At 54.8% G+C, this 25,207-nt stretch overlaps 9 protein-coding genes across 9 annotated transcripts; 3 read left to right on the forward strand and 6 right to left on the reverse strand.

Annotated features, from left to right (window-relative positions):
* Positions 1–42: 42 nt before the first annotated feature.
* On the reverse strand, positions 43–390 carry CH63R_00433 (uncharacterized protein; the record flags this gene model as incomplete). The annotated part of the gene is made up of 2 exons (XM_018295408.1): positions 43–134; positions 216–390. 2 exons carry the CDS (start codon positions 388–390, stop codon positions 43–45), a joined length of 267 nt encoding a protein of 88 aa, XP_018163770.1.
* A 3,853-nt stretch (positions 391–4,243) lies between these two features.
* Positions 4,244–5,358, reverse strand: CH63R_00434 (RNA recognition domain-containing protein; the record flags this gene model as incomplete). Its single annotated transcript, XM_018295409.1, has 4 exons — positions 4,244–4,900; positions 4,963–5,078; positions 5,132–5,257; positions 5,310–5,358. The coding sequence occupies 4 exons, from the start codon at positions 5,356–5,358 to the stop codon at positions 4,244–4,246; spliced, it is 948 nt and encodes a 315-aa protein (XP_018163771.1).
* A 767-nt stretch (positions 5,359–6,125) lies between these two features.
* CH63R_00435 (Copii-coated vesicle membrane protein) lies at positions 6,126–7,618 on the forward strand (the record flags this gene model as incomplete). The annotated part of the gene is made up of 4 exons (XM_018295410.1): positions 6,126–6,318; positions 6,388–6,568; positions 6,626–7,391; positions 7,445–7,618. 4 exons carry the CDS (start codon positions 6,126–6,128, stop codon positions 7,616–7,618), a joined length of 1,314 nt encoding a protein of 437 aa, XP_018163772.1.
* A 1,137-nt stretch (positions 7,619–8,755) lies between these two features.
* Positions 8,756–9,033, reverse strand: CH63R_00436 (uncharacterized protein; the record flags this gene model as incomplete). The annotated part of the gene is made up of 2 exons (XM_018295411.1): positions 8,756–8,862; positions 8,901–9,033. The coding sequence occupies 2 exons, from the start codon at positions 9,031–9,033 to the stop codon at positions 8,756–8,758; spliced, it is 240 nt and encodes a 79-aa protein (XP_018163773.1).
* A 4,423-nt stretch (positions 9,034–13,456) lies between these two features.
* CH63R_00437 (Aldehyde dehydrogenase) lies at positions 13,457–15,244 on the reverse strand (the record flags this gene model as incomplete). Its single annotated transcript, XM_018295412.1, has 1 exon — positions 13,457–15,244. One exon carries the CDS (start codon positions 15,242–15,244, stop codon positions 13,457–13,459), a length of 1,788 nt encoding a protein of 595 aa, XP_018163774.1.
* Positions 15,245–16,161: 917 nt separating this feature from the next.
* CH63R_00438 (pH-response regulator protein palC) lies at positions 16,162–17,657 on the reverse strand (the record flags this gene model as incomplete). The annotated part of the gene is made up of 2 exons (XM_018295413.1): positions 16,162–16,422; positions 16,485–17,657. The coding sequence occupies 2 exons, from the start codon at positions 17,655–17,657 to the stop codon at positions 16,162–16,164; spliced, it is 1,434 nt and encodes a 477-aa protein (XP_018163775.1).
* A 549-nt stretch (positions 17,658–18,206) lies between these two features.
* CH63R_00439 (ALG8 glycosyltransferase family ALG6) lies at positions 18,207–20,074 on the forward strand (the record flags this gene model as incomplete). Its single annotated transcript, XM_018295414.1, has 2 exons — positions 18,207–18,468; positions 18,534–20,074. The coding sequence occupies 2 exons, from the start codon at positions 18,207–18,209 to the stop codon at positions 20,072–20,074; spliced, it is 1,803 nt and encodes a 600-aa protein (XP_018163776.1).
* A 335-nt stretch (positions 20,075–20,409) lies between these two features.
* On the reverse strand, positions 20,410–23,348 carry CH63R_00440 (WD domain-containing protein; the record flags this gene model as incomplete). The annotated part of the gene is made up of 2 exons (XM_018295415.1): positions 20,410–23,275; positions 23,332–23,348. 2 exons carry the CDS (start codon positions 23,346–23,348, stop codon positions 20,410–20,412), a joined length of 2,883 nt encoding a protein of 960 aa, XP_018163777.1.
* A 316-nt stretch (positions 23,349–23,664) lies between these two features.
* CH63R_00441 (Arp2/3 complex) lies at positions 23,665–24,834 on the forward strand (the record flags this gene model as incomplete). The annotated part of the gene is made up of 5 exons (XM_018295416.1): positions 23,665–23,726; positions 23,784–24,025; positions 24,076–24,498; positions 24,549–24,698; positions 24,752–24,834. 5 exons carry the CDS (start codon positions 23,665–23,667, stop codon positions 24,832–24,834), a joined length of 960 nt encoding a protein of 319 aa, XP_018163778.1.
* Between the last annotated feature and the right edge of the window lie 373 nt (positions 24,835–25,207).

Here is a 25,207-nt window from a genome sequence, read left to right on the forward strand (position 1 = left end):
CTTTCTCTCTCGCCCTCTTTCCTTCTTCTCTTCCCCTCCTTTCTATTCGCCCCCCTTTCGACCTTCGGAGCCCTGTGTCACTACGCTTGAAATACCGACACTAGAAACAGGTCGTCTCCAATTCTTCCCCGTCGCTGTCACCTTGTTTGTCAATGCGCATACGGCGTCCGTCGTCCGTCGCGTGCCACATTCCGTTTTTACGCACATCCACCTACTCTGGGCATAGGCTAGACCGTTGACGGTCACGTTGACGCCGATTGAGTATGTGGCTTGAGGAGCAGGGCCGGCGGCAATCAGGTGTTTCTGCCAGGGCACTCCGAAGGCTCGCTTGCTTGCACCTGCTCGGTCGCACGGCGCTCGGGTTAGTGCCGAACACGAGTCGGTGACCATGGTTATCGTCATGATTATGGCCCACAGATGGTCAACTTCAGGTCGGCATACAGCACGTCTAACGTCTAGCACGAGGTGATCACCATCCGTGCTTCACAAAAGGGCTTTGGACTCGACACGATGATGTAGGTTGCGGTGGGCATCCATCCCAAAGAATCTTAGGTGGCGTGACGGGCATAGGGCGGCAACGTACTGTGCACCTAGACTTTGCAGCCGCCAAGCCCTCAGTACCTACGATGTATGATTCAATGGTGGGTGCATTGATGCAGATGTGGGAACATGAGCAGAAGCAACAACGTCTTTCTACTGACATCCTTTCTTCCGGGTGCACTCCTTACCTAGTCTGTACACTATGTACCTGTAGGAGGCTGCAGCAAAAACGGCCGTCCAGAAGGAAGGGCATGCGCAGCGACTTTCCCTCCCATCCCAGGATTCAGGTGTTGCCCATCACTGCCCATCTCAGTAAAGAATGTTTCTCATTGGCGACATGACGGGGTCTTAGTATTAAGGAGCCCAGTTGGCAGCCTAACTTTAGCAACAATGCAGCGGTACCACTACGGCGCGGGGCGAAAACGCAGGCTGGAACTGCCCCTGGATGCAATAGCCAACAACACACGACTCGTCCCGCTCCCTCCCTCCCCTCTTCACTCCGTTATTCCTTTCTGCCCACATGTCGGTCTATGTCGGTGCATGCTGACTGTGACCCCTGTGCCAGGCCCAGGCCCCTTTTTTTGACCGTTTACGCTACGGAAATCGACTCCAGTATTACGGAGCTGCCAAACAGCTCTTGCAAAGCAACGGGACATAGCCTTGAGCCACCCCGCCCCGTCAAAAGAACGCCAAAACAAAGGAATCCCGCAGCCACATGTCACAGACGCCAGTCCAGAACAACACAAAACAATCAAGAATAAGTCTTTGTGTGGTGGGTCAACGCCGAGCTGCACATGACAAATTGACGATGACCTCGCGGACAAAACAACAACAATCACAATAAACACAAGTCCATCATCCCCTCCCACAAGCACTGCCAATTTTTTCCACATGGCAATGTCCCGTCGCCCTTCGTCCTCCACTCCGAGCGGACTCTATTGATTTCGCTTCCCGCCCTTTGCATCATGACGCTCCCTGGATGGGGAAGTCATCCCCGCGTTCCAGTGGCCCATCCCGTGACCTCGACAAGTACGGGTCTCATGGCAGGTCTTCTTTTGAATCACTTTCCCCTCTTCTGTCCTTTCACGGCTGTCATCCGGCACCAATTGGGTACCATATTGACCGTATTCTGTTACGACCTTCTTTCTCGGGCCTATGGACACAAACAATATAGGATGCAACCTTATTAGTGCGACGTGATGCATGCAGTAGCGCTGCAATAGCAATTCTCAGGGACCTTTCTTTTCCTTCTCCGAGACGAGTGAGAAAGGACCCACGACGGGAAACCCCTCGAAAAATGAGGGTTGGTGGCTGTCTTAGCAAGCAGATGACCTGCTTAGGTCGCATTGTCAAGGCCCTGAAAATTACAATGCTCAACCCTCATTCGGCTTGGGAAATTACCCGGCGACCTCCTCCTACATCGATCCTGGAGGCCGCGTCAACAAGACTAGAATCGGACTGTTCTCCGCACATATTCGCGAACTTGCATCATCTTGCAATGGCTCGTCTCACTCGCCATCTCTGCATCTTGGGTGGTCTGTCCTCCCCTTTTTCACCACCCACTCAACCAGCATCACTGGTAATTGGCTTAATATCCAGCTATGTTTGGGTGTTCAGTTTCGTATCAAACCGCCAGCTTGTTTCAGCACGCTGCCAAGATGGCTTCTCGCCTGGGCCTTGTTCTGTTCGTTCGTTCCATTTCGGTACGGGTCCTCTAATGAACCCATTTTTAAACACGCGTGTAAAAGGAAATCCAAAAGGGTTCTGGCCACTGACAAAAGGCGTCCTTGACGCTCTCGGTATCTGACGCAGCCCTGTCAACCCTTCATGGTTTCTCTCACTGCTCTGTCCTCTGCATGCCCCTGCATGCACAAAATTCGAGAACCACGTTGGCTGTTGCCCCCAAGGCGCGCCTGGCTTCTGTGAGACATGCGGCTGTCCCACGCCGGCACAGATGCGCGAATGAGACCATCTGAGGGTATCTTTCAATACGAAGGAGCTCGTACGCGTCAAAAAGAACGGAGACCCTCCACCAGCACGGTTCAGTTGTCCAGACTGCAACAACGATTCGACAACTGCCATCCAATCTATCCCATCCTATCTTTTGCCTCACCGTCATTGGGCCAACTCGGTGAGATCACACCCTAATGAGGACGTGTGCCCCGGCTGGAACTTCCCGTCAGCTTGCTAAAGCACAGCACAACGAAGAGCCTCTTCTTGGCAGGACGCCGCATGGAAACGCCATGTGTTTTCTGAACTTGCTTGTAATCCTTCCTCTTGCTGCATGCACCTACCGAGGAGCGCTGTTGGTGACATTGGAAGACAGCGACGCAGCCTCGCAAATAACTACACTGTATCCAAGCATCTACCTAGGCAGATAGTCAAAGACTTCCTTATTGACCATTGCAAGGCATAAACGAACACAACCCAAGTCTGATCTACCCCGCCAGCGGTCTTGCCCACACAGAGGTTTGGGCGCAAAACTTCGCAGGCCCTCGCGCTGGTGCAAATTCTGCCCATCCCCCCTGTTCTATGTCGAGAGCCTGTTCGGTCAAGAGGCACCGTGAAACCATCACCCCCAGGACCCCAGTCGTGCCCCGTAGGCACGTCTTCATTTAGAGTTGCTTGTCAGCGTCCCATGGATCGCAACCCGTCATCAACACTCTCTGCCACAAGTTTTCGTCTGTCGCCGGTTTGGATTGATATACACCGAGCACACTGTTGTTGGGAGTAAAAAGAAATCGACATACTGCGTGTTTTTTTGTTGACTGGGCCGGGCGGACAAACCACCTCGCGACACTACTTATTCACATCTATAGACTTCGTTGTTGTCAACGTCGCTTGGAGCTGCCGTTGCCGGTGCCCCACCCTTCCCCTTTTGGTACTGACACTCACTCAATGGCAGCGAGGTATCAACATTCCAGAATCAGCATTAACTTCGCCCCAAGCAGCGCGGCGACGGTTCGGCCGCGTTGGGACTCCTCGGCAGCCGGGCAATGATCCTAGAAAGGCTTCTCGACTGCAATCGTGATATATTTAGACAAGGCCGCTGGTCCTCGTGATCTGGCCCGTATGCATACTACGCTTTTGCTACCACCTAAAATCCGCTTCAGCCCGCCCTGTCCCGCAGGCCCTCAATTATCCTCGCTTATCCGGCCGAGGGGTGGCGCAGCGCACGTGTACACACCATCGTCTTCAACCCGACGCCACCTTTCCGACCTCCCCACACGCCCGCGCATACGCTTATTCCTTTTGCCGAGGCTTAGACGCAAGGTTTGCGGTGAAGTTGTCGCTATCGTGGGTGGCGAGGCAAGGTGTTAAAGAGTGGGCGGAGGGCCAACTACAAGCCGATGCGATGAGTAAGCCCTTTTCTCGTTGGGCCCCTGTATGTGCCCCTCTGAGCATATCTCTATTTTCCAAGAATAGCTTCGTGTTGGCCGCTTCTGGCCACAGGGCCACACCATCTGCAAGGTACAACAACTTTGCAACAAGGGGCTTCAGCGAGTGAAATCGGTGACTTGGTGGTCATATGCTCCGGCGTGAGAGTTGCCGAGTTTGCTCGGACACCAATTACTTCGTCGTCGAATAGTGAGTGCCGTGTTTTTTCGCCCAAAAAGAAAATCACCAACCTGGACGGGCTCATGCTACGTCAATTTCACATGCTGAGCTTGCTCATGCGCGGCGGGGTGGACAATTTCCGAACTCATCGTCTCTGTCCACCAAAGCTTGCACGAAGTGCTAGAATCTGCTGCCTTTCGGCCTCGGGGAGCATATTGATCGTCTCCATTGGCAGCTCCATAACCTGCCGCATGAGCGCGTCCGGATCCTGGCCCAAAGCCCCGGCGGCCGGCGGGGGCGGCGCACCGTACGAGACCTGCTGCGGTGGTGGTGCATAGGGGGTGCCAGAGACGGGCGGGGTGTTGTTAGCACCCGGCACGGGCACGGGAGGAAAGCCCGGGGCGGGGGGCTGGAGCGGATAACCGATCGGCGCAGCCTGGACCGGGGTCGCGGAGGGCGCACCGCCGGCTTCGATGACGGAGTGGATCGCCTCCGGAGACACGAGACCCATCAAGAGGAGAGCCTGGAAGACCGCGTAGGCCAGTTGCGGCGCCTGCTGGAGGAGCTCCGTAGCCCTGGCGGGGTCGGAGGAGGCCAGCGCCTTCATCTGTGTGAGAATGTCCAGGAGCTGGGAGGGGGGCAGCGTGTTAAGCGTGCGGGAAATTGCGTCGGTTGCCGTCACATTGGGAGGGAGTTCCTTGCCGGCTGGTAGGGGAGGAAGTGTGCTCGGTTGCGTTGGGGGCGCGGCTGGGTTATAACCGTTCGAGGCGTAGGAGGTATTGCCAGCGTCTCGGCCCTGCTGCTTCACGACGCATCAGCTTGAGCGCTCGGTCGGTCATGGCAGTATGGTGGGTTTAAACTCACGTGTCCGTGATTGTCGTCGTTACCGTCGCTGCCTCCTTCGTTGGAAAAGTCGACTCTCAGTTTCCTACCCATGATCTCGTAGTCGTTGAGGTTGCGAACCGCGGATGCTGCTGAATCTGCATTGATGGTTTAGCCTCCCATGATTACCTGAAAACAGTGTGACACTTACCATTGTCGGGGTACTCTGCGAAGCCAAAGCCTTTTGGCCGCCCGGTCTCGCGGTCATAGACGAGGCGGAAGTTCAGGACCTTGCCTGCGCTGCTGAAGATGTCGCTGATCTGCTCCTCGGAAAGGCCTGCCGAGACCCTTAGTAACAATTCTTTTCTGCGAAGAGAGGTGGCACCTACCATACGGGATATTGCCCACGAAAACGACTCTGGAGGGCGGCTTCGACATTTTTGCGATGGGTCGAAGGAAGAGTAGGCAATCCAATGAGTGATCAACCCGGCCGAAAGAATTGCGCGAGTCCTTTTTGTTTGCTTCCTACCACTTTCTCTCACTGACGGATGCACGTGCTGATGCGAGTGTAAGGTTGTAATGTTGTGGGCAGACGACGCGACGTTCGATGATCACGTTGGTGTTGACTTCTCGATCCACAGCACTTCACTCAGCCTTGGTTGTCGCCAGGCTGGGGATATTTTACAGTGGAGAATCGCAGCTTAAGCACGGACCATCCGATTATGGATTCTTTCTCGAGCCGGACGGCATGTTCCATTGGCCAACGGCCGACAATTACCCAGGAACCGGGACCCTCATTGCCCCGTGCGGAACCCCTGACGATGCACCTTTAGCGCAAGTTGGAGCTGGACGGGATGCGTGGCCAGAAATTAAGTGAAGGTGGCCTCTACTTCTAGATGCGCAAACCCCGAGGCTTTGTGAGACAGCTCTTTTCCCCCGTTATTTCCAACGTCAAGGACTCTCTAAGCGTCAATTTTCTCTTCTTATGGTCAGGCGGGTTTCTTCACTTCCTGACATCGCCCCTTTCTCCCTCCCGCCACTCCTTTAACTTTGCTCTTTTTGCTCTTGGCGCATCGCTGCGAAACTACAGCACTTGGGCTTCTCTCCCGTCGAATTGTCCCCAGAGTGGCCCGCAAGGCTGCTCTCTAATTCGTGACAGAGATCGACAGCCCTCCTACCAGGTTCCCTAGTTTTCGACCTTCGCAATGCCGGCAAAATCGAGGTTTACGAGGCTTGACGCCTTCACGAAAACCGTCGACGAGGCGCGTGTTCGTACGACTTCCGGTGGAATCGTTACCATCGTCTCGCTGATCGTGGTCTTTTGGCTGGCCTGGGGAGAATGGGTTGACTATCGGAAGATAGAGATCCACCCCGAGTTGATAGTAGACAAGGGCAGAGGTATGGACTTTTCTTTGAACAATAACCAGCTTTAGGGAGGCAATGGGGGCTAATGCGCTTTTGTTACAGGCGAGCGCATGGAGATCCATCTCAACATGACCTTCCCCAAGATGCCCTGCGAGCTTCTAACCCTGGATGTTATGGATGTCTCCGGCGAGCAGCAGCACGGCGTCATACATGGCGTCAACAAGGTTCGCCTCCGCTCCCAGAAGGAGGGAGGCGGCGTCATTGACATGAAGGCCTTGGACTTGTGAGTACCACTTAGTACCCTGCTCGACGGGCAACGTTTTTGACAACCCCCTGAAAGACACTCCCGCGAGGCGACCGCCGAGCACCTGGACCCCAACTATTGCGGCGCCTGCTACGGTGCCCAGGCCCCGGCAAACGCGCAGAAGGCCGGCTGCTGCAACACTTGCGAGGAAGTCAGAGAGGCGTACGCACAAGCTTCGTGGGCGTTCGGCAAGGGTGAGAATGTCGAGCAGTGCACGCGCGAACACTATGCCGAACGGTTAGAGGAGCAGCGCCAGGAGGGATGCCGCCTAGAGGGCAACCTGCGCGTCAACAAGGTCGTCGGAAACTTCCACCTTGCCCCCGGCCGCAGCTTCAGTAATGGAAACATGCACGTCCACGACCTCAAGAACTACTGGGACACCCCCGATGACGCCCAGCACGACTTCACCCATACCATCCACTCCCTGCGCTTCGGTCCCCAGCTGCCCGACCAGGTCACCAAGAAGATGGGCAAGCGCGCGTACGCCTGGACGAACCACCACGGCAACCCACTCGACAACACCCATCAGGAGACCACCGACCCCAACTACAACTTCATGTACTTCGTCAAGATCGTGCCTACCTCTTACCTCGCCCTCAACTGGCAAAAGTCTTCCAGCTACCAAGACGAGGAAAATTCTGGCCTCGGACTCCTCGGCCAGGGCAACGATGGCAGCGTCGAGACTCACCAGTACTCTGTGACCAGTCACAAGCGTAGCTTGGCTGGCGGTGATGACGCCGCCGAGGGACACAAGGAGCGTCTTCACTCCCGTGGTGGTATTCCGGGTGTCTTTTTTTCCTACGTAGGTTCTTCCAACCCCTAACTTCGAATACCTTCACTAACAGTATTTACCAGGATATCTCCCCCATGAAGGTCATCAACCGCGAAGAGCGCGCCAAGACATTCACGGGCTTCCTCACCGGTCTTTGTGCCATCATCGGCGGTACTCTTACCGTCGCCGCCGCCGTCGACCGTGGCGTTTTCGAGGGCGGATTGCGTCTCAAGAAGATGCGCTCGAAGGACCTCTAGACCCAGAGTACGAGGAGCGTGGAGGCGTGTATGTAGGCTTTATATGTCCGGTATTCTCTATCCGCTGTGCATCAAAAGAGGAGTTTGGGTGGCTTGGTACAAGAGATGTTAAATCTCTACAAATCGATGCAGAAACATCGCACATGTCTTTGGCGCTCTGAAACCGCAATTTCTAGCTTTCCCACCTGAGCTGGTTCTCTGTACCCATGATTCACGTAAGCAACACTGTATTGGGTCATTGTCATGGTTGTGGTACAGCGTGAAGAGATCAACTAAAAGGGTTGTTACGCCTTAGTGACCACATTCATCTCCGGCCCTCCTCGTCTTCTGGGGGTGGAAGAAGAGGAATGTACATATAGCTTCACACCGGAAGTGCAGCGCTGCCCAAGGGTTTTTACAGCCCTTTGCGTTGGCTCGGCCAGAACCGCTCCCTAGAGTCACTAGCATCCATACTGATACGGTCTGGCGTAGATAAGCCTGGCCCTTGCCCCTGGAGTTGACAACGGTGTGAAGTTGGAGACTTCGTTTCGTTCCAAGAGAACCTACTCTCTCTGCTTTGGCTGTGGGGACTCGAACTGATGGACTGGTGGGACAGCAAAGGGGGGTGTTCACATAAGTTTGTGATGCACCAGAGGATTCGTCGGCCGGCTCAAGTTAAGCACGAAACCACTATTCACATGCAATTAAAATATCTCGTCGCTACTTAATATAATCATAAATGTTCATGACAGCTCATCCTCTATCTCTCGGCTACTGCCTATTCCGCCATTTACACCCGCCACGAATGCATCTCGAATCTCTCTCTCAATATTCTGTAGGCAGCGTCGACGGGTCGAGAGTCACGCTGGGTGTGCAAGGGGGCGAGGCGTACGACGGCCAGGGGCGGCAATCAGCGTGACAGCTTCAGGTTCCTCGGGTTAGCGACCGACTTGTCTACTACATCTGCTTTTGGTAAGTTCGAGGAGAAGAACGGAAACTCACCCGCCGTACATCTGACCACATTCGTTAATATAGTCTACGCAGACGGTTCGGGAGCTGCAGTTCTCACCCGTCGTGGGTTGCGGGATAGACAGGGAAGGTGGCTTTGTCGGTGTCAGGGGCTTTTTGGTCGACGGGCTCCGAATTGGGGTCGGCAGGCTAGGCCTCGGAGACCTCGTCGGGATGAGAAGCGGCAGCGGTGTCCTGGAGACGGTCGATCTGCTCAGCGTGGACTTGCACGGCGGCATCGTCGGCCTCAGGTGCGGCTGGCACATGTCGAAGCAGCCTCCCCATCGCAGACTACACTCCGGGTTGATGCCGTCGAGGCACATGGTTCGCGGGCAATCGGCGGCGTTAGAGGGGGCAACCTGGATCTGCGGGGAGGCGGCAACGAGGCCGAAGAGACCGAGGGCCGCCAGGAGACGACTGGAAAGCATTTCGGTTCCTTTGCGTGACGGTGATGGCTAAAGAAGAATGCCGGGCCTCGTGTGTTGGATTTTATGTGTGAAGTCAGATGTAGTTGTCTACTTGGATGGATGCTTGGTGTCGTATAAATTTTGCTTGACTTCAGGCTGGATATCCGGGTTCCTATATATCTTCTCGGCTCCGCCACCAGGTCGTACGCGCAAACGAGCCCTCCAGCATTCGATGAAAGAACGGAATCCCCCCCCCTTCTCCCACCCAAGGACGGGAAGACGGAGGCTAGCGGACGTATTCTCGTGTATGTCTCGGCCCCAGGTCATGTCCTGCGCTGGCCCTCTCCCGGCAGGGTGCGCGCCCCGGTTGCTAGTCCATCCCGCGGCAAAATGGTGCCCATCTGCTTTGCCTGGCCAGATGCCAAGGGACGCAGAATATAGGCTAGATACAAGAGCAGATTATCTAGGACGGTGGTATGAGAAAAGTGAGCGCATCCGGACAGAGTTGGCAGGATAGCGCGCGCCTCACGTACGGGGGAGCAAGAGTGGTGGATGGCCCTCGGTGATACAGATCGTCGATGAAGTCAAGGTCTCGGATTTTTGGCTGCTTTCGAATGGCCTGGTCCCAATCTGCCCTGCCGCAACGAGGAAAGCAGGTTTCTCTCTTTCGCTGTAGGGTCAAAGGGCTAAAAAAATTAAAATAAAAAAATTTGACACTACGGGCACTCACACAGACAAGACACAGACCCTTTGTTCGTGCAACTATAGAGCTCTGAAAAGAGATGCGACTGGCCGATTGAGACAAGCAACGGCTTTTCAGTCGTTCTGTGCGATGTTCAGCCAAATATTCCTCGGGATGGCAGAAGAAGGGAACTCATTCCACGGTACGCCTTGGAGAAGAAGCTCGTCTTGGGCTCACTTGAGTAGAAGAACGAAGGCGACAATGAGGTGGTCTAAACCATCCTCTTCAGTACTGTCTTCTCTCGGCTTCGTCGCAAGCCATTGGGGCGAAACTGGCTCGGTGGCCTCCGGATTGTGTCGTTCCTGCCCAGACGCTTGTCTTGTGGGGCGTCGATCTGGACCCTTTGCCAGCGAACGGTCTGGGCGGACAAGTTATAGACCGTCAGTTTCCTATCCAGTTAGACAAATCGCATCCGGAGGTTCGGATCAATGACCGACGGGTGGTGGTGGTGGTGGTGCATCGGTCCGTTTGCTGAGAGATGGGCTGGGCCGACCGCATGGGCGGGCGATGCTCTAGACAAGGGAGGAATGCTCTGTTGGCTCCCTTGGCCGCATTCCTCGGTGGCATCAATTCTTGGTATATTCGTGGCGTTTGCTACACTCTTCAATGCCGTAAGTCTTGTTGAACCAGACAAGAATGCCCCCACAGCAGCATTATCCTTCCATTCAGTGCAAGGATTGCCCTTCCAGGCTGTTTCCAGGTGTGTGAGCGTCTGCTTCCTGCTCGGTGGTCCACGGCCCAATGTCACAAGTCGATGGGCGGAGATGCAGAAACGAAGGTATGCCACTCGTACGAGAGATGTTTCTCTTGGGTCCCCACTGCAGGTTGAAAGATGAGCGGATGTGTAAAGTTTGCCACGTGCAGAAGGCTATGATGGTCGCTATTTGTTAACCCCCGCCTTGTTTGCTATGATGTATCCACCAAAGTTTAGAGATCACCCTTGACTCTTTCTGCGAAACATTCTATCGCCATCTACCTGCTCCCATCCAACATAAGACAAGGATTTGACAGTGGTACTGCAGGGGTTGCCTTCATCGAGGTAGACTTGGCGCACACGTCGTGCTGAGACATGAGCCGCTCACAAGCCCCGGGCCGCTCAACTTCGTCACAGTGATGCCTTACTACTCGCATTTCCCACGTTTCCTCCACGGGAATGTTGGGGCACGGTCCGATACAAGCTCCCCTGGCGATTATTCGACGCTGATCGGCATCGTCACACGAGACCGATGCTTCTCGTATCAACCCAGCAGACGGAAGTGGTAACTGTAGATTACCGAAACAAGGATTCCCACAAGTGGTAACATGTGCCTGCAATTCCATGCCGTGATCAACAACTCGACGATCGGCGGCAAAGCGCGTGCCTGGAGGATCAAACATCGGGCCTATTCCTTGGGTGGTACATGTGTTCGTCATGGCCACATCCCAGATTGCCCGCAGCTGATTTACACACGAGAGCAAGGAAACACAAAGTGTTGGATGTTTCTCTCCTACGTGTATGATCGATTTCGGTCTCTTTGGCCCATATCCGATAAGGGAGGGATACACCCTTCAAGTGTTACCAATCTTACTGCATAGATGTGCAGAAACTCACAATATTTATGCTTACATAGTCTGTGAGAAAGGCCTGTGACAAAACCAATGAAGCTGTGAGAGTATCCTTTCCCCAAGGAACATAAGAAGTATAACCCATACTGGCCTAAGGAGGGGTGTCCCATCTAGGCCGGCCTTGCTTGTGCCGAAATCAGGATGTGGTGTCTTCAAGGTTTGTTCAATGTTGAATGCTACATCCTCGATGCGCAGAATGTAGATTGATGGGTTCGTTCAGATCTCTGAAAGGCTTGTGCCGACTGTGAGGGGTAAAGTGGCATATTTCGAACTCACACGTGGCTTTGTGAGTCGCTATCAGTTCTTGGCTGAAGATTGATAATATTGTGGCTTGGTGCCGCTACGGAGTTTCCCAAGAAAACCATTCCCATCGCTGTTTGTCTGGTTGCTCTGCTAGATAGGGCCCTGGATCAGTTGATACTTTCCTGGTGCATTGACTCTATCGTTGTGTGGTCGTCGCTGGTTGGGCCAGGCATGGCCGTGCCCAACACCGCTCAAAAAGAAGCCCACGCAGGCATTTCAAACATCGTAGACTTGAATCTCTTCAGAGGTCGTTAACCGGGTTCCAGAATGTGTTTGAACCCATGTGGCGTCGAACATTGTGGTCAGAACTAGGCTCGCGCAGCGCAGGTGTGGTGGGTGGCAGGTCAGCCTTTCCGCATTCGCTCATTCTACCCAAGAAAAGAAGTAAATGGAATAGCATCAGTTTATGGGGGTTGAACGGGGTTGAACGGGGTTGATGGCCAAAATAGAAGCCATCCCCCTGAAGTGAGGCTGTTGATGATGGCGATGTCTTGTTCATTTGTTCATAGACTGCTAATGACTCTGCCAGCTGCAAACGGCTCTCATTATACTATATACAAGCGAAGTCTTACAAATTAGAAAATTGTGTTTGGGCTGTAAGTGAAGGTGGGCGGGCACTTACTCTTCATCTGAGACGTGGATAAGCATGCATGTCTTGTCAGGCCGCTGCTCGATCGGAGGTGCGCATCTGTCAACCCAGCATGATGAGGCCATGCCAACTACGCTGAAATCGCCATATGGGAATTAAATATCGCATTCGATATCGTTGTCTCACGCGACCCAGCCAATCGTTCGTCGAGTGTCGGTGTTAATCGCGACAACCTGCAACCTACTGAGCTCCCATGCGAGTATCTTGAGGGCTAACTCTAGGCACCGACTGTTGCTGAACGAACCCTTATCCATGTACACCAGCACGAGTCCAGTCCAGTGAAGTATACATTTTTCCCATGTCTAGAAACATGTTGGCAGGACGCTATTTATGGTTGGGACTTACCGCCGGCTCCAGTTCAATCATTTCCGAAAAAACTACTCATCCATGAGTTCCCTTCCAGCTCCTGCAAACTCCCCTAAATGGGCTTCAACATTTCGAGGAAATCTGTTCGATTACCATCTTGGCTCTGAGCTTCTCTCCCGTCTAAAATGAGCATGATAGTTTTCGAAGGTTTCTTCACAGCTTCCCAGAAGGCCTCGTTGCCACAATGACCATGAAAAAGAAGTCGTAGCTCGGTGAGGATACATGGGCTGAGCAGGCCCTACCCCCTTATGGATGAACTCGCAAGACGACAGTTTTTGCTAATCACGACTGTATACTAATACTGTCCAACTGGTTTTGAATTTTCAGTCAATCCGGAAACCAGAGAGCAATTGCATCATCTAGAGAACGTACATCTTTTTGGGAAGACCAAGGCGTTTGAGTCATAGGTTTGATCGATTCTCTCCATATCGAGAACCAGAATCAACCACGAGAGCCTAAAAGGTTCAAGGGGGTCTAAGAATTCCGAAAAGATTCCTCCGTGTTGCCGGCTTTGGCATGCGGGCTGTTGGGCACTGAGCTCTGTACTGCAACCTCGACAGAAGGCGGAGACGGAAATCTCCCATTGCCGAGAAGATCTAGTGACAGGTGCATTTTACTGTCATGAATATAGTTCTTCTCAATGGAATTCGACAACATAAACTGGAGGGAACAGTACTAAGCTGTCTTTTACATGTAACTGAAGCTATATGCAACTCCGAAATTCTAGAGGTATTACTGGCATGTCGCACTCAGACTGGGATGGTATCGATCCCCTTATCCTACACCTGTGCTGGTATGTCGCTCATGATGGTGGCATCGCGGCTGCTTTTGTGATCAAAAATTCGTCCAAGGCTGTGGCTTGCCCCGGCGTGTATCCATTGCCGTTGTTTCCTGCTGGGACCGGTGTATCCATCACCAAGGAAACAGTGTTCTGTCGAATAGTCAGTCGTCCGCTTCCACCGACCTCGCAAAGTTACAATCAAGGGGGCGAGAAAACAGACCATTCCAACTACCGCGGCTTCTAGTCGATCAAATATCCTCCAGAGTCTGTCTTGATTGTTGGTGAAGACGTATCCTGCCAGCCCAACCGGCGTGTCGTTCGCCCTGATTACAACCTCGTTCTCGGTATCGAATACGTATAACCCCAGGACTGGTGCAAAGACCTCTTCCCGACACATCAGCATCCCATCTGTCATATCTCCTAATATAGTCGGCGCCATAAAGTACCCATCTCCAGGTTCCCGCCTCCCTGTGCCAAGTAGCTTGACAGCTCCTTTGCTCATGGCATCCTTGCACAGCGCCTCTGCCTTGTACAGCCCGCGGATCGTTGTCACAGGCCCCAAAGTCGTCTCCTTCGCCATCCCGTGTCCGAGCTTCAGCTTCCGGGTCTCGGTGATGAGCAAGTTCGAAAATGGCTCATATACCCGCCGCTGGATGTAACACCGGTTCGGCGCTACGCATGCCTGTCCCGCGTGTCGCCATTTGAGCGCCGCGAGGTCTTTAGCAGTCTGCTCGAGGTCCGCATCTTCAAATACGAGGAAGGGGCAGTTTCCACCTAGATCCAACGACAATCGCTTCAGGTTACGGGTGCAGGACGCTGCGACTCGCTTCCCTACCCGGGCGCTTCCCGTGAAGCTCACGGCCTTGACGAGCGGGTGCATGCACAGCGATTCGGATACCACCGGCGTATTACCCAGGCTTGTTGTCAGGACATTGAGCACACCAGGTGGAAAGCCCGCGCGGTCTGCTAGGCAGGCCAAGGCGAGTGCCGAGAGAGGTGTTTCTGAGGACGGCTTGACGATGACAGTGCAGCCAGCCGCCATCGCTGCAGCGGATTTCCGGAGTGTGAGTGCGAGAGGAAAGCTCCATGGAATCAGGGCAAGAACGACGCCGATCGGTTGCTTGAGGATCGCGCCCCGTTTCCCCGGAAAGGCACCGGTCCCTGGTGTGGGAATGGTCGGAGCAGCGCTGTTGTCGGATATGGGAGAGGATACGGGAGACTCAGTCGGCGATGGGGCTGGCGACGGTAACGGCGAAGCCGGATCGAGACGCTCTGCCTCGCCGGCGAACCAACGGACCAGTCCGGCGCCGTAGTCAACTTCGGCGAGCGCCTCATTCAACGGCTTCCCAGTTTCGTGGACGAGGATGGTGGCTAGGTCGATACGGCTCGCAAGGATGAGGTGGTGCCAGGAAGTCAGCAGGCGAGCGCGCTCTTGGACCGGAGTAGTTGAGAAGCCCTGGAAGCCCGAGAACGAGGACTTGATGATGGTATGAAGGTCATCTCTCGTAATGTCTGGACACGCCGCCCACACACGACCGGTGCCCGGGTCGAGGACGGCAAAACGCTTGTCATTACGGGAGGAAACCCATTCGCCGTGGACGTGGCAGTCGCGGCGGAGCAGGTCAACGTCAGTGAGTTTGAAAGGGAGCGGTAAGGGGAGCGACACGGGCGGAAGACCGTGGATGACGATGCTATTGGTGTTACTCCTCGTGGTTGAGTTGGAGGAGGGGGCGCTAGTTATTGTGGTGGTCGTACTAGCAAAGGGGGACGTCACGGCGCTGATCATTGTTGGCGAGAATGAAACCCTTCGCCGATGGGAATAGTCTTCCCCACCAGACTGGGCAACTGAATGCCTCCGCATCTGGCAGACTGATGTATGACTCAAGAAGCGGAAGAAGAGGGTTCAAACCTACGATGTAATGTCGGATAGAACAGCAAGTCCCAAGAAGAGCAATATTACCTACCAAGCAGCTGGTGTGTGTGATATTGACAGAATTGGCGAAGCGTGTCCCAGGGCAATTTAATGGAGAATTTCTCCCCTCTCCTCACGGGGCTACACCATTGCCTGACTGCCGCGGTAAGCTTTTGGGGGAGAAGAGATCCGAGATCGTATAAGGCCTGCGAAGGGAGCATACATGTTTTAAACTTTGCCCCTAGGCGTCATCTGAAGCTTGAGGTTGGTGGTGTTGCAAAGTCCCTCATACCGACCCTCCCCCCTTTGACTGTAAGCAGCCCTGTATTGCAGCTTCCCCCCTTTATTCTTGTCAGGCTCCGCACAATACAGGCCGCTCCGGATTCGTAGAAACCAATTCGTCCATAATAGGCCTCGACGTTGTAGGAAACTTGATCGCTCGCGACGACCCGGGGGATGGTGAGAGAGACATGCACCGCGGGTTTCATCCGAGCGCGGCATGCAGGCATGCAAGGCAGACAGGTAGACAGGCACTTGTCAACGATTCAGCCCTCGATGCCCAGCGGGGAAAGCGTTCGTGGAGAGTTGGGCAGCATCGGATGATGGGCATCAGTGCTGTGCGTTCATGACCGAGCACTTGGTCGGAGTGAATGTTCGGAAGTCGCAGGGAGAAGCTTCCGTTAGCCCAAAAGCGTAGTATTTTCAGAGAAACCTTCCTAGGTTGTCCCACCATGAGTGATCTTTCTAACGTTCCTAAAACAAGAGAACAGATGCCCGCTCCGCTGCAACGACTAGTAATAGGACGTGCTCGCACTCCTGTACTCAGGTCTCGATTCAGGATAGCCACCAGGTGGCCCAGCGTGACCCTTTGCTTCGTCATCTGAGCTCAAGGCATCACCATAATGATCACCTCTCTCGGGCGGCGCACGCATGGCCTCCAGGAGGCTGCGGTCCAGTGTCGGTGGTTGATACGACTTGAGAGCGTGCATCTCTCGGCCGGATGGCATCTGTGCCAGCAAAGGACCAATCGGGGGTATGATCTGTACATTCATCTTGAGGAGAGAGTTGGTGAGATTCTTGAGAACCGATCGCCGGTGCAAAAGGGGCAACTTACCGTGTCATTGAGCTTGTGCCATTTCCCTTCGAGGAACTCAATCACGCGTGTCTCCTCGCCCTTTCCTCCGTCCGCACCCCATGCTGTCTCCTTCTCGATCTTTCTTTCCTCGCGTTTCTCGCTCCACTCCTTTTTAATACGCCCGAAACCAGTGCTCTTGTTAGAGTGCTTGGACTCGATCCCCAACTCCTGGAGGCCGGCCTGAAGCCAGGCAATGGCCACGCCGACTTGTCCGCCAATCTCGGCGTCGATTCCGAAGAAGCGGCAGGCCTTTGCGCGACAAGCCCTCCGGAGATCCTCGAGATAGCGGAGCAGTGCCTCGTTTATCTTGCTGGAGCCCCGCCCCGCAGCTTGGCAAAGAGAGGAAGCCTGGGCGGCGTGCTCGGCGGCGGCGAGGCAGAGGCGCGCAAAGAGGTGGGCACGAACCTTGGGGATATCGGGGGCTTTGTACATCCATTCGCGATCGTTCTTGTTGCGATCCTGAGCAATTATGGCCGGGTAGGGATCGTCCTTCAACACGGCAAGTAGAGTCGCCTCAGCGAGAGCCAAGGACGACATGGCCCGAAGGGTTGAGGGCGAGACGTCGCTGCAGGGTGGTGCGACCTGGACCCTCTCTGCACGAGAGGCTATGTAGTCGTAGATGGATGCGGCGTCCAAGAGGTATTTGGTGGCGGTTTGGATGGCGGCTGTGCGCTGCTGACTGTCCAGCGTAGTCTGTGTTGTGACATACAAAGGGTGCAGAGCAGCCCGGGCAACCAATGTGTATGAGTTAGCCAGGGTAGAAAGTGTAAATGCTATCTCATGGTCTATGGATTGGACTTTCACCCGGGCCTGCTCTCTGCCGGGCACTGCGTTGTCTGAGAGCGTGGGTCGCCATTCGATGGACGGCGGCACCTTGGTGTTAAGATTGATGTAATCGCCGGACTGAGTTGTCGGGTTGAGGCCAGCGTCAATGGCGAGGAGATAAGGGATGTAACCGTTCAGAGCGCCAATGACCGTGGAGACATGGGAGGATTGCGATGTGGGCGGTAACCGCTTGTGTTTCTTGAGAGCGTCTCTCACAACCCCGCGATATGTGCTGGAACTGAGGGGCAGTGATGGGTGAGTGTCGCTGCCGAAGCTGGATGAGAATGAGAAAGCCGAGGTCGTCGGAAGGACAAAGGGGAAAGGCATCGTTGAGCAAGCTTGTCACTGGTCGACGAGAAGAAAAGCAAATATGGCGAGATGGGTAGGAATGGGTTAGCAAGCACAAGTTGTCTCAACCATCGTCCATCCACTAACATGGAGAGTTGTCAGTGAGATGGCAGCACCCTGTGACGTTGGCTATCCCCAGGCTAGCCAATCAAGGCTAGTCTTCTGACCCCAGATATGGTCACGTGTTTGGAAACCTCATCCTCCACCCAGCGATGTTCCCCAATGTGTAAAGAATACGCAAACCAAGGCGTGACAGGTAGTCAGTTGAGCCTGCCTTTAGCGCCCGGGATGTGGGGACCTTGTTCAGGGTAGTACCTACCTAGGTACCTACTGACCTAGGTAGGTACTCTAGATTCCAACGTACTAGCTGTTCAATAACGCGACGTGGACCCTTGAATTTCATTGAATTCCATCGAATTTCATTCGCAAAGACTGCCCACCACTGCTACCAGGAGCTCAACAAAGCCTGCTCATTGTCTCATGCTGCACACTGGGAACGCATCGACTGCCGAATGAGCTGCAAGAGCAATGAACAGTTCCTCTCCACACAAGCCCCGGCGCAGGGGCAAGAAGACAACCAGCAGCGGGAACGCGGCTAGTAGCAGTGTTGGCAACCCCAGCATAGAGAGCCAAATCCTCAAGAAGGAGGCTCTCGTCAAGGTGCCTGTCTTTCCTCTGGCCTCGTTTCTATGGCCTGCCCGAGGCTCTGTGTCGCAATGGGAGGTCCTACCCTTGATTCTCATGGTAGTCGGTCTATTCAGATGGGCAGCTGGACTCTGGGGATACTCTGGTAAACGCCGCCTTCCATCCGCTTGACCTGAAGCGAAGCCATGCTAACCTCTATACTCTTTATAGGCTTCCAGAACCCCCCCATGTTCGGAGACTACGAGGCGCAACGGCATTGGATGGAGATCACAACACAGATCCCCGTGTCACAGTGGTACTTCCACGACCTCCAATGGTGGGGGCTTGACTACCCGCCCCTGACGGCCTACCATAGCTGGCTCTGTGGCAAGGTCGGCGCCCTCATCGACCCGACCTGGTTCGAGCTATACACCTCGCGAGGATCCGACGACCCTAGCCTCAAGATCTTCATGCGAGCCACCGTTATCGTCTCCGAATACCTCATCTACATCCCCGCGGCCGTCATCTTCGTTCGAAGATTCTCCAGGAGCAGCAACGTACCTACCTGGACTGCTTGGATGGCCCTCGTCGCAATCCTGATGCAGCCTGCCACAATTCTCATCGACCATGTACACTTCCAATACAACACGGTCATGCTCGGCTTCGTGCTGGCAAGTATGTCGAGCATGCTGGCCGGCCGATACCTCTGGTCCGCAGTTTTCTTCGTTGCAGCCCTCGGCTTCAAGCAGATGGCCCTTTACTACGCCTTCTCCGTCTTCTCTTTCCTCCTGGGAAGCTGTGTTTTCCCTCTGAGGCCCGGCCGCTTCATCGGCATCGCGCTCGCCACCGTTGCGGCCTTTGCTCTCTTGATTCTGCCCCTTGTTCTGGGCACCCTCTATGACGCTCACCGGGGCATCGACGCGCGACCTGACTATGAGGGGCCGCCGCCTACGTTGCCCCTATTTCCTTGGCTGACGGACCTTCTCGACACCAACGCCATTTACTACCCGGTTGTCGAGCAACTCATACAGATGGTCCACCGCATCTTTCCCTTCGCGCGTGGTCTCTTCGAGGACAAAGTCGCCAATTTCTGGTGCGCCCTCAATGTTGTAATCAAGCTCCGCCAATATCCCACCGACCTTCTTCAGCGTGGCGCCCTTGCTGCCACACTGGCGTCAATCATCCCGCCCAACCTCATTCTGTTCTTCCGGCCCCGTAAATTACTTCTGCCGCTCGCATTCGCAACAACAGCATGGGGTTTCTTCCTCTTCAGCTACCAGGTCCATGAGAAGAGCGCCCTTCTCCCTCTCATGCCCATGACGCTACTTCTCGCCGGCAAGCAAGGGCTGTCGCGAGACGTCAGGGCATGGGTTGGATTTGCCAACATTCTAGGCGCGTGGACAATGTTCCCCCTCCTCAAGCGGGTGGATCTTGGCGTACCTTACGTTGTCCTCACTTTGCTCTGGGCCTATCTTCTCGGTCTTCCACCCACCTCACTGAGCGCATACTTCCAAGAGGACCAGGGTTGGATGCGCCAGTGGGCAACATTCCTTCTCCATGGCGCGTTCTACGTCATGATGACTGCTTGGCACGTGGCAGAGAGGGTTGTGGTGCCGCCCGCGAACAAGCCTGACCTCTGGGTTGTTGCAAACGTTGGGATCGGAGCAGTGGGTTTCGGTATCTGCTACCTCTGGTGCCTGGCGCAGTTGGTCGCACAGAGTGACATTCTGCCAACGCGGGGCAATTCGAAGAACAAGGCGAAGAGCCATTGAACACAGACAGAAACCAGCTAGCAATGGCAGTGTACACAATACGACCGACTCTCGGCGAAGGAGGGCCCATGTAATATTAGGTACGGATCAAGAAAACGAGCATTAGAAGAGCAATACTTTTTCTTTTGTTCTAGTAGATCGGGATGAATAGCACATAAAGACACTTTTTGAAGCCGAAACAATGCAGTTCCACCACCTGGCGACGCACCTCCATATCTCGGAAGAAACGATAGGAAAACAGGGAATCTCACGATTATCAACACCATCTTATCTCCTTTTCCTTTCCCGTGCCATCCAACCTTTAGTTCCGCGCATCCTAACCTCTACGCGGATAATCACGAAACCTGTACAAAGGCTCGCTTCTTGACGGTTCGGCTGTCGTCACCGCCATCCCAGTTCTCATCGACGTAGTCCTTGACGCTCTTCTCTTGAATTTGCATGCCAACGACCTTGAGCGCGGCGATGTTGAAGCCCATCTCATCCTTCTGGCGCTTGAGCGCAGCGCGCAGGTTGGCACGGATGCCGTCGAGCATGCCGCGCATGGTACGGCTGGCGACGATCTGGCGGTGGTGCGTTTTGAGCATGAAGAAGAGGATGCGGCACGTCAGCGGAATGTTCATGGATCGCTGAGCGAAGAGGTCGAGGAAGGTAAAGAGCATTGGCACAGTCGAGAAAGGCAGCACGAGGAGCGCATCGTGCAGCGCCGAAGCCCGGATCTTGCTCAGCACGCTCATAACGTACGCCTCGGCAGTAATGTTGCCGAGGGCGAGGAAGATGGGGTTGCGCTGCGGCGCGGGTGCGTGCGGGTTCGACTTCTTGGCGTCCTCCCACTCCTTGAGGAGACTGAGATCGGCGATGCCAATCTCGAGGGCCTCGGCGATGCGCTCGCCGGCCATGAGGGTCTCGACAGTCTGCTTCGAGGCGGCGCCAACCTCGCCGTCCTGGTCCTCAGCGTCCTGGTCGCGTTCGAGCGAGGTGGTGAGCGTCTTTTCGTAGAGCTCCTCGATCTCCTTCTCCCGCTCCTCCTCGAGGAAGATCTGCTCGTCTGTCTCGTTCCACACGCGAATGGACTTGTCGTGGCCGGCAGTGACGAGGAAGTTCCCTGTGTGGCCGACGGCCATGGCCCAGACCTCACCGTGATGGCCGTCGAGGCGCTGAATCTGCTCGAATTTGTCGCCATCCCAGTACTTGATGACACGGTCCTTGGAACTGCTGAAGAAGTGGTGGCCGTTTCCGTCCGAGTTGTGCGGGACGAATGCCACCTGCAGGATGGAGTCCTGGTGACCGAAGAGGGCCTTGTGGCAGTCGCCAAAGTCGAGGCCCCATATCCTGATGTTCTTGTCGGCGGAGCTCGTGACGATGAGCTTGCTGTCGTAGGATATGTCCATGCTCAGGACGGGGAGCTTGTGGCCGTACAGATTAAGATAGAGCTTGAGGCTATCGGTGAAGAAGACCTTGACGGTGTTGTCGAGGAGGGAGACGGCAATGTACTTGGCATCAGGGGAGTACCTCACACACAGGATGTCGTCTGACACCTTGAGGGTCCTGGACTGGACGAGCTTCAGTTTTGGTGTTGTGCGAGTGGTGCCCAGAACCTCCTCTTGGACAATCTTGAAATCCCAGAACTTGGCCGATTTGTCTGCACTGCCGGACACCACGGATCGACCGTCCGGGTGCACTTGTAATGACCAGACAGCGCCATCGTGCGCTGAGACGCTGTCGAGAAGGCTTGCGGAAGCGACGTCGAAGAGCTCGAGCTCGCCTGTCTTGGTTCCCACCACAACCACCTTGTCTCCGGGCAGGAATGCACAGCACAGGGCATAGCCGCACTCAAACGTTCGAATACACGCTTGCGTCTTGATGTTCCAGATCTTGAGACTTCCGTTGGCGGCCGTGGCCAGCATCTTGTCGTCGGAGCTGAGCGACACGGCGCGGATGTCTGTCCTGTGTCCCGGGAGTTCTACTGCCAACGACCGCGTATACTCGGGCACGTCTTCCTTTTTCGACTTCGAACCTTCTTTCGTGGGTATGCTGTAGAGCTCGAGCTGGTTGTTTGTCGTACCGGCCAGCAAGTGAACCTCCTTGCTGCCACCGTTGACAGCCCAATCGACTGACCGCACCTTACCGCCCGTCCGGACGATGACGTACCGAATGAAAAAGTCACTGGCCTCCGCGGTGGAGATGTCATCAGCTTGCTCGTCGCCCTCAGCCGCGCCATCGCCAACCTCCTTCGCCTCCTTGCCAGCCTTTTCACGTCTCCTCCTCCTCTTTCTGGCCAAAGACTTCTTCACTTCGGCTTCGGATCTGATGCGCCACACCTCCACCGCCTTTTCCGTGCCATGGACTGCAAAATAGTCTCTTCGCGGGTGGAAAACCACCTCCACGGCCTTGTCCTTATGTTGGCGGAATAGTGTCCCTCTGTCGTGCAAGAATTTGGTGTCTTGCGGCGCGTCAACCTGGCCCTTCAACGCGGCGAGTGCCGTCGTGTCCAGAAACCAGACCTTAAGTTCTCCCTCATTTCCGGCCGTGATGCACCCGCTGTAGTCGGGGGAGAGTCCCAGAGCCCAGCACTCGCCATTCGTTTGTGCGATGTGCGTCTCGATGCAATGCCTCGAGGACAAGTCCCAGAGCTTGATCAAAGAGTCCTTACCTGTGGTAAGGAGGTAACCCTCGGCAGACGGATCGCTGTCCAGCATTGCCATGTTTTCCTCATCCTCAACCTGTCCTTCTGGCTCGACGAATTGCAACCCAGTGATTTGGTCCTTGTGCCCCCTCAGCTTGAACTGGCCAACTTCAGCCACGAGATCCCAGAGAATGACGTCGGTGTCCTTGGAGCCGCTGGCCAGTCGCACGCCCGACTTATCGAATGCCAGCGTCGTGATGGCTGATTTGTGTCCGTTGAAGTTGACAATCACCGTCGCGATCTTGCTATCCCACAGCCGAATGCTTCCATCCTCGTATCCGACCGCGAACACATCCGTGTCAACCTTGCTCTGCGCGATCGCAGTGACGGGTACGTTGTTTCTCTCGTCGCGCCACCTACTCAAAAGCTCGCCCTTCTTGATATCCCAGCACAAAACATCCTCGTTCGCAGCTACAATTGCCTGGCCGGTGCCACTACCAGCTCTGCCTAGGGGGGCCCAGACGAGGTTTGATGTGTTGGATGCGACAATGCCGAAGGACTTGCTATGCTCATACTTTCTGTAGGATACAACATTAGATACCTCATGATATTAGAGACAGCGCGACTGACTCACAAGTATGACTTGACCATTTTTGCTGAATTTCTGGCGCCAACAGCCCTTTGTCAATGGCTACTTTTGCTATGCGACCGATAATGGCCAATCTTTAAAGTTGAACCTCCCACCTTCCATCCAAAAAAGTTTCCCACTTATCGATAAGAACATGGTGCGAATCAAGCCGAGGTATATCCGGTATTCTGGCCCCGCATGAGCATCACAGCCACCAAGCTCCGACACTCGACAGCGACATTGACCTCCACGTCAGGCCCCACCAGGTGCGAGGCATCAGCAGCAACCAACGACGCAACAACATCACAGGAGACACACGGGCAATTGGCCGCAGACAAGATGCTTCTCCTAGACTATCAGAACGTTCTCATACAGTCGGTGCTGACTGAGAGATTCTCCGGGTGCGTCAGATGACTTTCCGTCGCCAATGCTCGAGAGCTAGCTGACTTCCAAGGCAGTGCCCCTCCCGCACACATCGACCAGACCGTCTCCGATTTCGACGGCGTCATCTACCACATCTCGACCCCCGAGACGAAGACTAAGATTCAGCTCTCCATTCAAATAAGATGCTACAAGGATCTGGTGAAGTACGGGGCGGAGCAGGTGCTGCAGAGGGAATATGGCCAATATGTGGTACCGCCGGAAGCCGGCTACGACTTCTCTGTCCTGATCGATCTTGAGAACCTCCCGGAGGACAAGGGTCAGTTCCACTACCACCACTGGTGCTGTATGGGCTGACAAGTTGTGCAGACGAACGAGAAGCATTGATCATGAAGATGGCATTGCTGAAGCGCAACGCCATGGCTGCTCCTTTCGAGGCCGCGTACGAGGAGCACTACAAGCTGAAGGAGGAGGCATCCAAGTACACCTCCGAGGAGGCTCCGCAGGGTGTACGCGAGGGCGGCGAGGTCATGGCTATTCACTACCGCGAGGAGGAGGCCATCTACGTCAAGGCCAGCCACGACCGTGTCACCGTCATTTTCAGCACCATATTTCGTGAGGAGACCGACCGCGTCTTTGGCAAAATTTTTATCCAAGAATTCGTCGATGCCCGCCGGCGGGCTATCCAGAACGCTCCCCAGGTGCTCTTCAGAAATGACCCTCCTTTGGAGCTACAGGGAGTTCCTGGAGTCAGAGACACTGGAACGGGCGAGATCGGATATGTTACCTTTGGTAGGTGGTCTGCACTGTCAGATTGTCGTTGTTCTAATTTCTTGAGATAGTTCTCTTTCCTCGCCATCTTACACCTCAGAGAATGCCCGACGTCATTTCCCACATCCAGACATTCCGAGACTACTTTCACTACCATATCAAGGCGTCCAAGGCATACATCCACTCGCGCATGCGTAAGCGCACAGCAGACTTCCTCCAAGGTAAGAGCATACCGTTTAACTCCCGACGGGCGCTCCCGACTAACAAGCTGTAGTTCTGCGCCGCGCGCGCCCAGATAGCGAGGAGAAGGAGCGCAAGACGGCAAGTGGTCGGACTTTCAAGGTCCAGGGAGCGTAACCTGACTAGGATTCACGTCACACGCATCACTTAGTGAGGAAAGGCCGCTGGTCGAGCGTTGACCGAAAAACAATAGCCGTCCTCAGTGACATGTCTGATCAATTCAAGCGATGCGAGCCGCTGAAAGTCCCAAGGCGAGTGAGTTGTGGGGGGGGGGGGGGGGGGGGGGGGCTGGCCGAGGGGCATTTTGTTGTGTAGAAAAGGATAAAGATTTATGACCACGCTGTAGGAGAACCTGTTCGTTTGTGAGAAACTAAAGAGCCTTGGCAGTTGGACCAGGGCCCCGTCAGACGCACAACTCTGGCGGGTGAAGTGCGAACCCCTTGGTGGACAGGTGCTGTCTGGAAGCGTCAATCGCCGCGCCTGGATAACG

This window comes from Colletotrichum higginsianum, chromosome 1 (assembly GCF_001672515.1).
Source record: "Colletotrichum higginsianum IMI 349063 chromosome 1, whole genome shotgun sequence".
Classification (NCBI taxonomy): Eukaryota; Fungi; Ascomycota; class Sordariomycetes; order Glomerellales; family Glomerellaceae; genus Colletotrichum; species Colletotrichum higginsianum.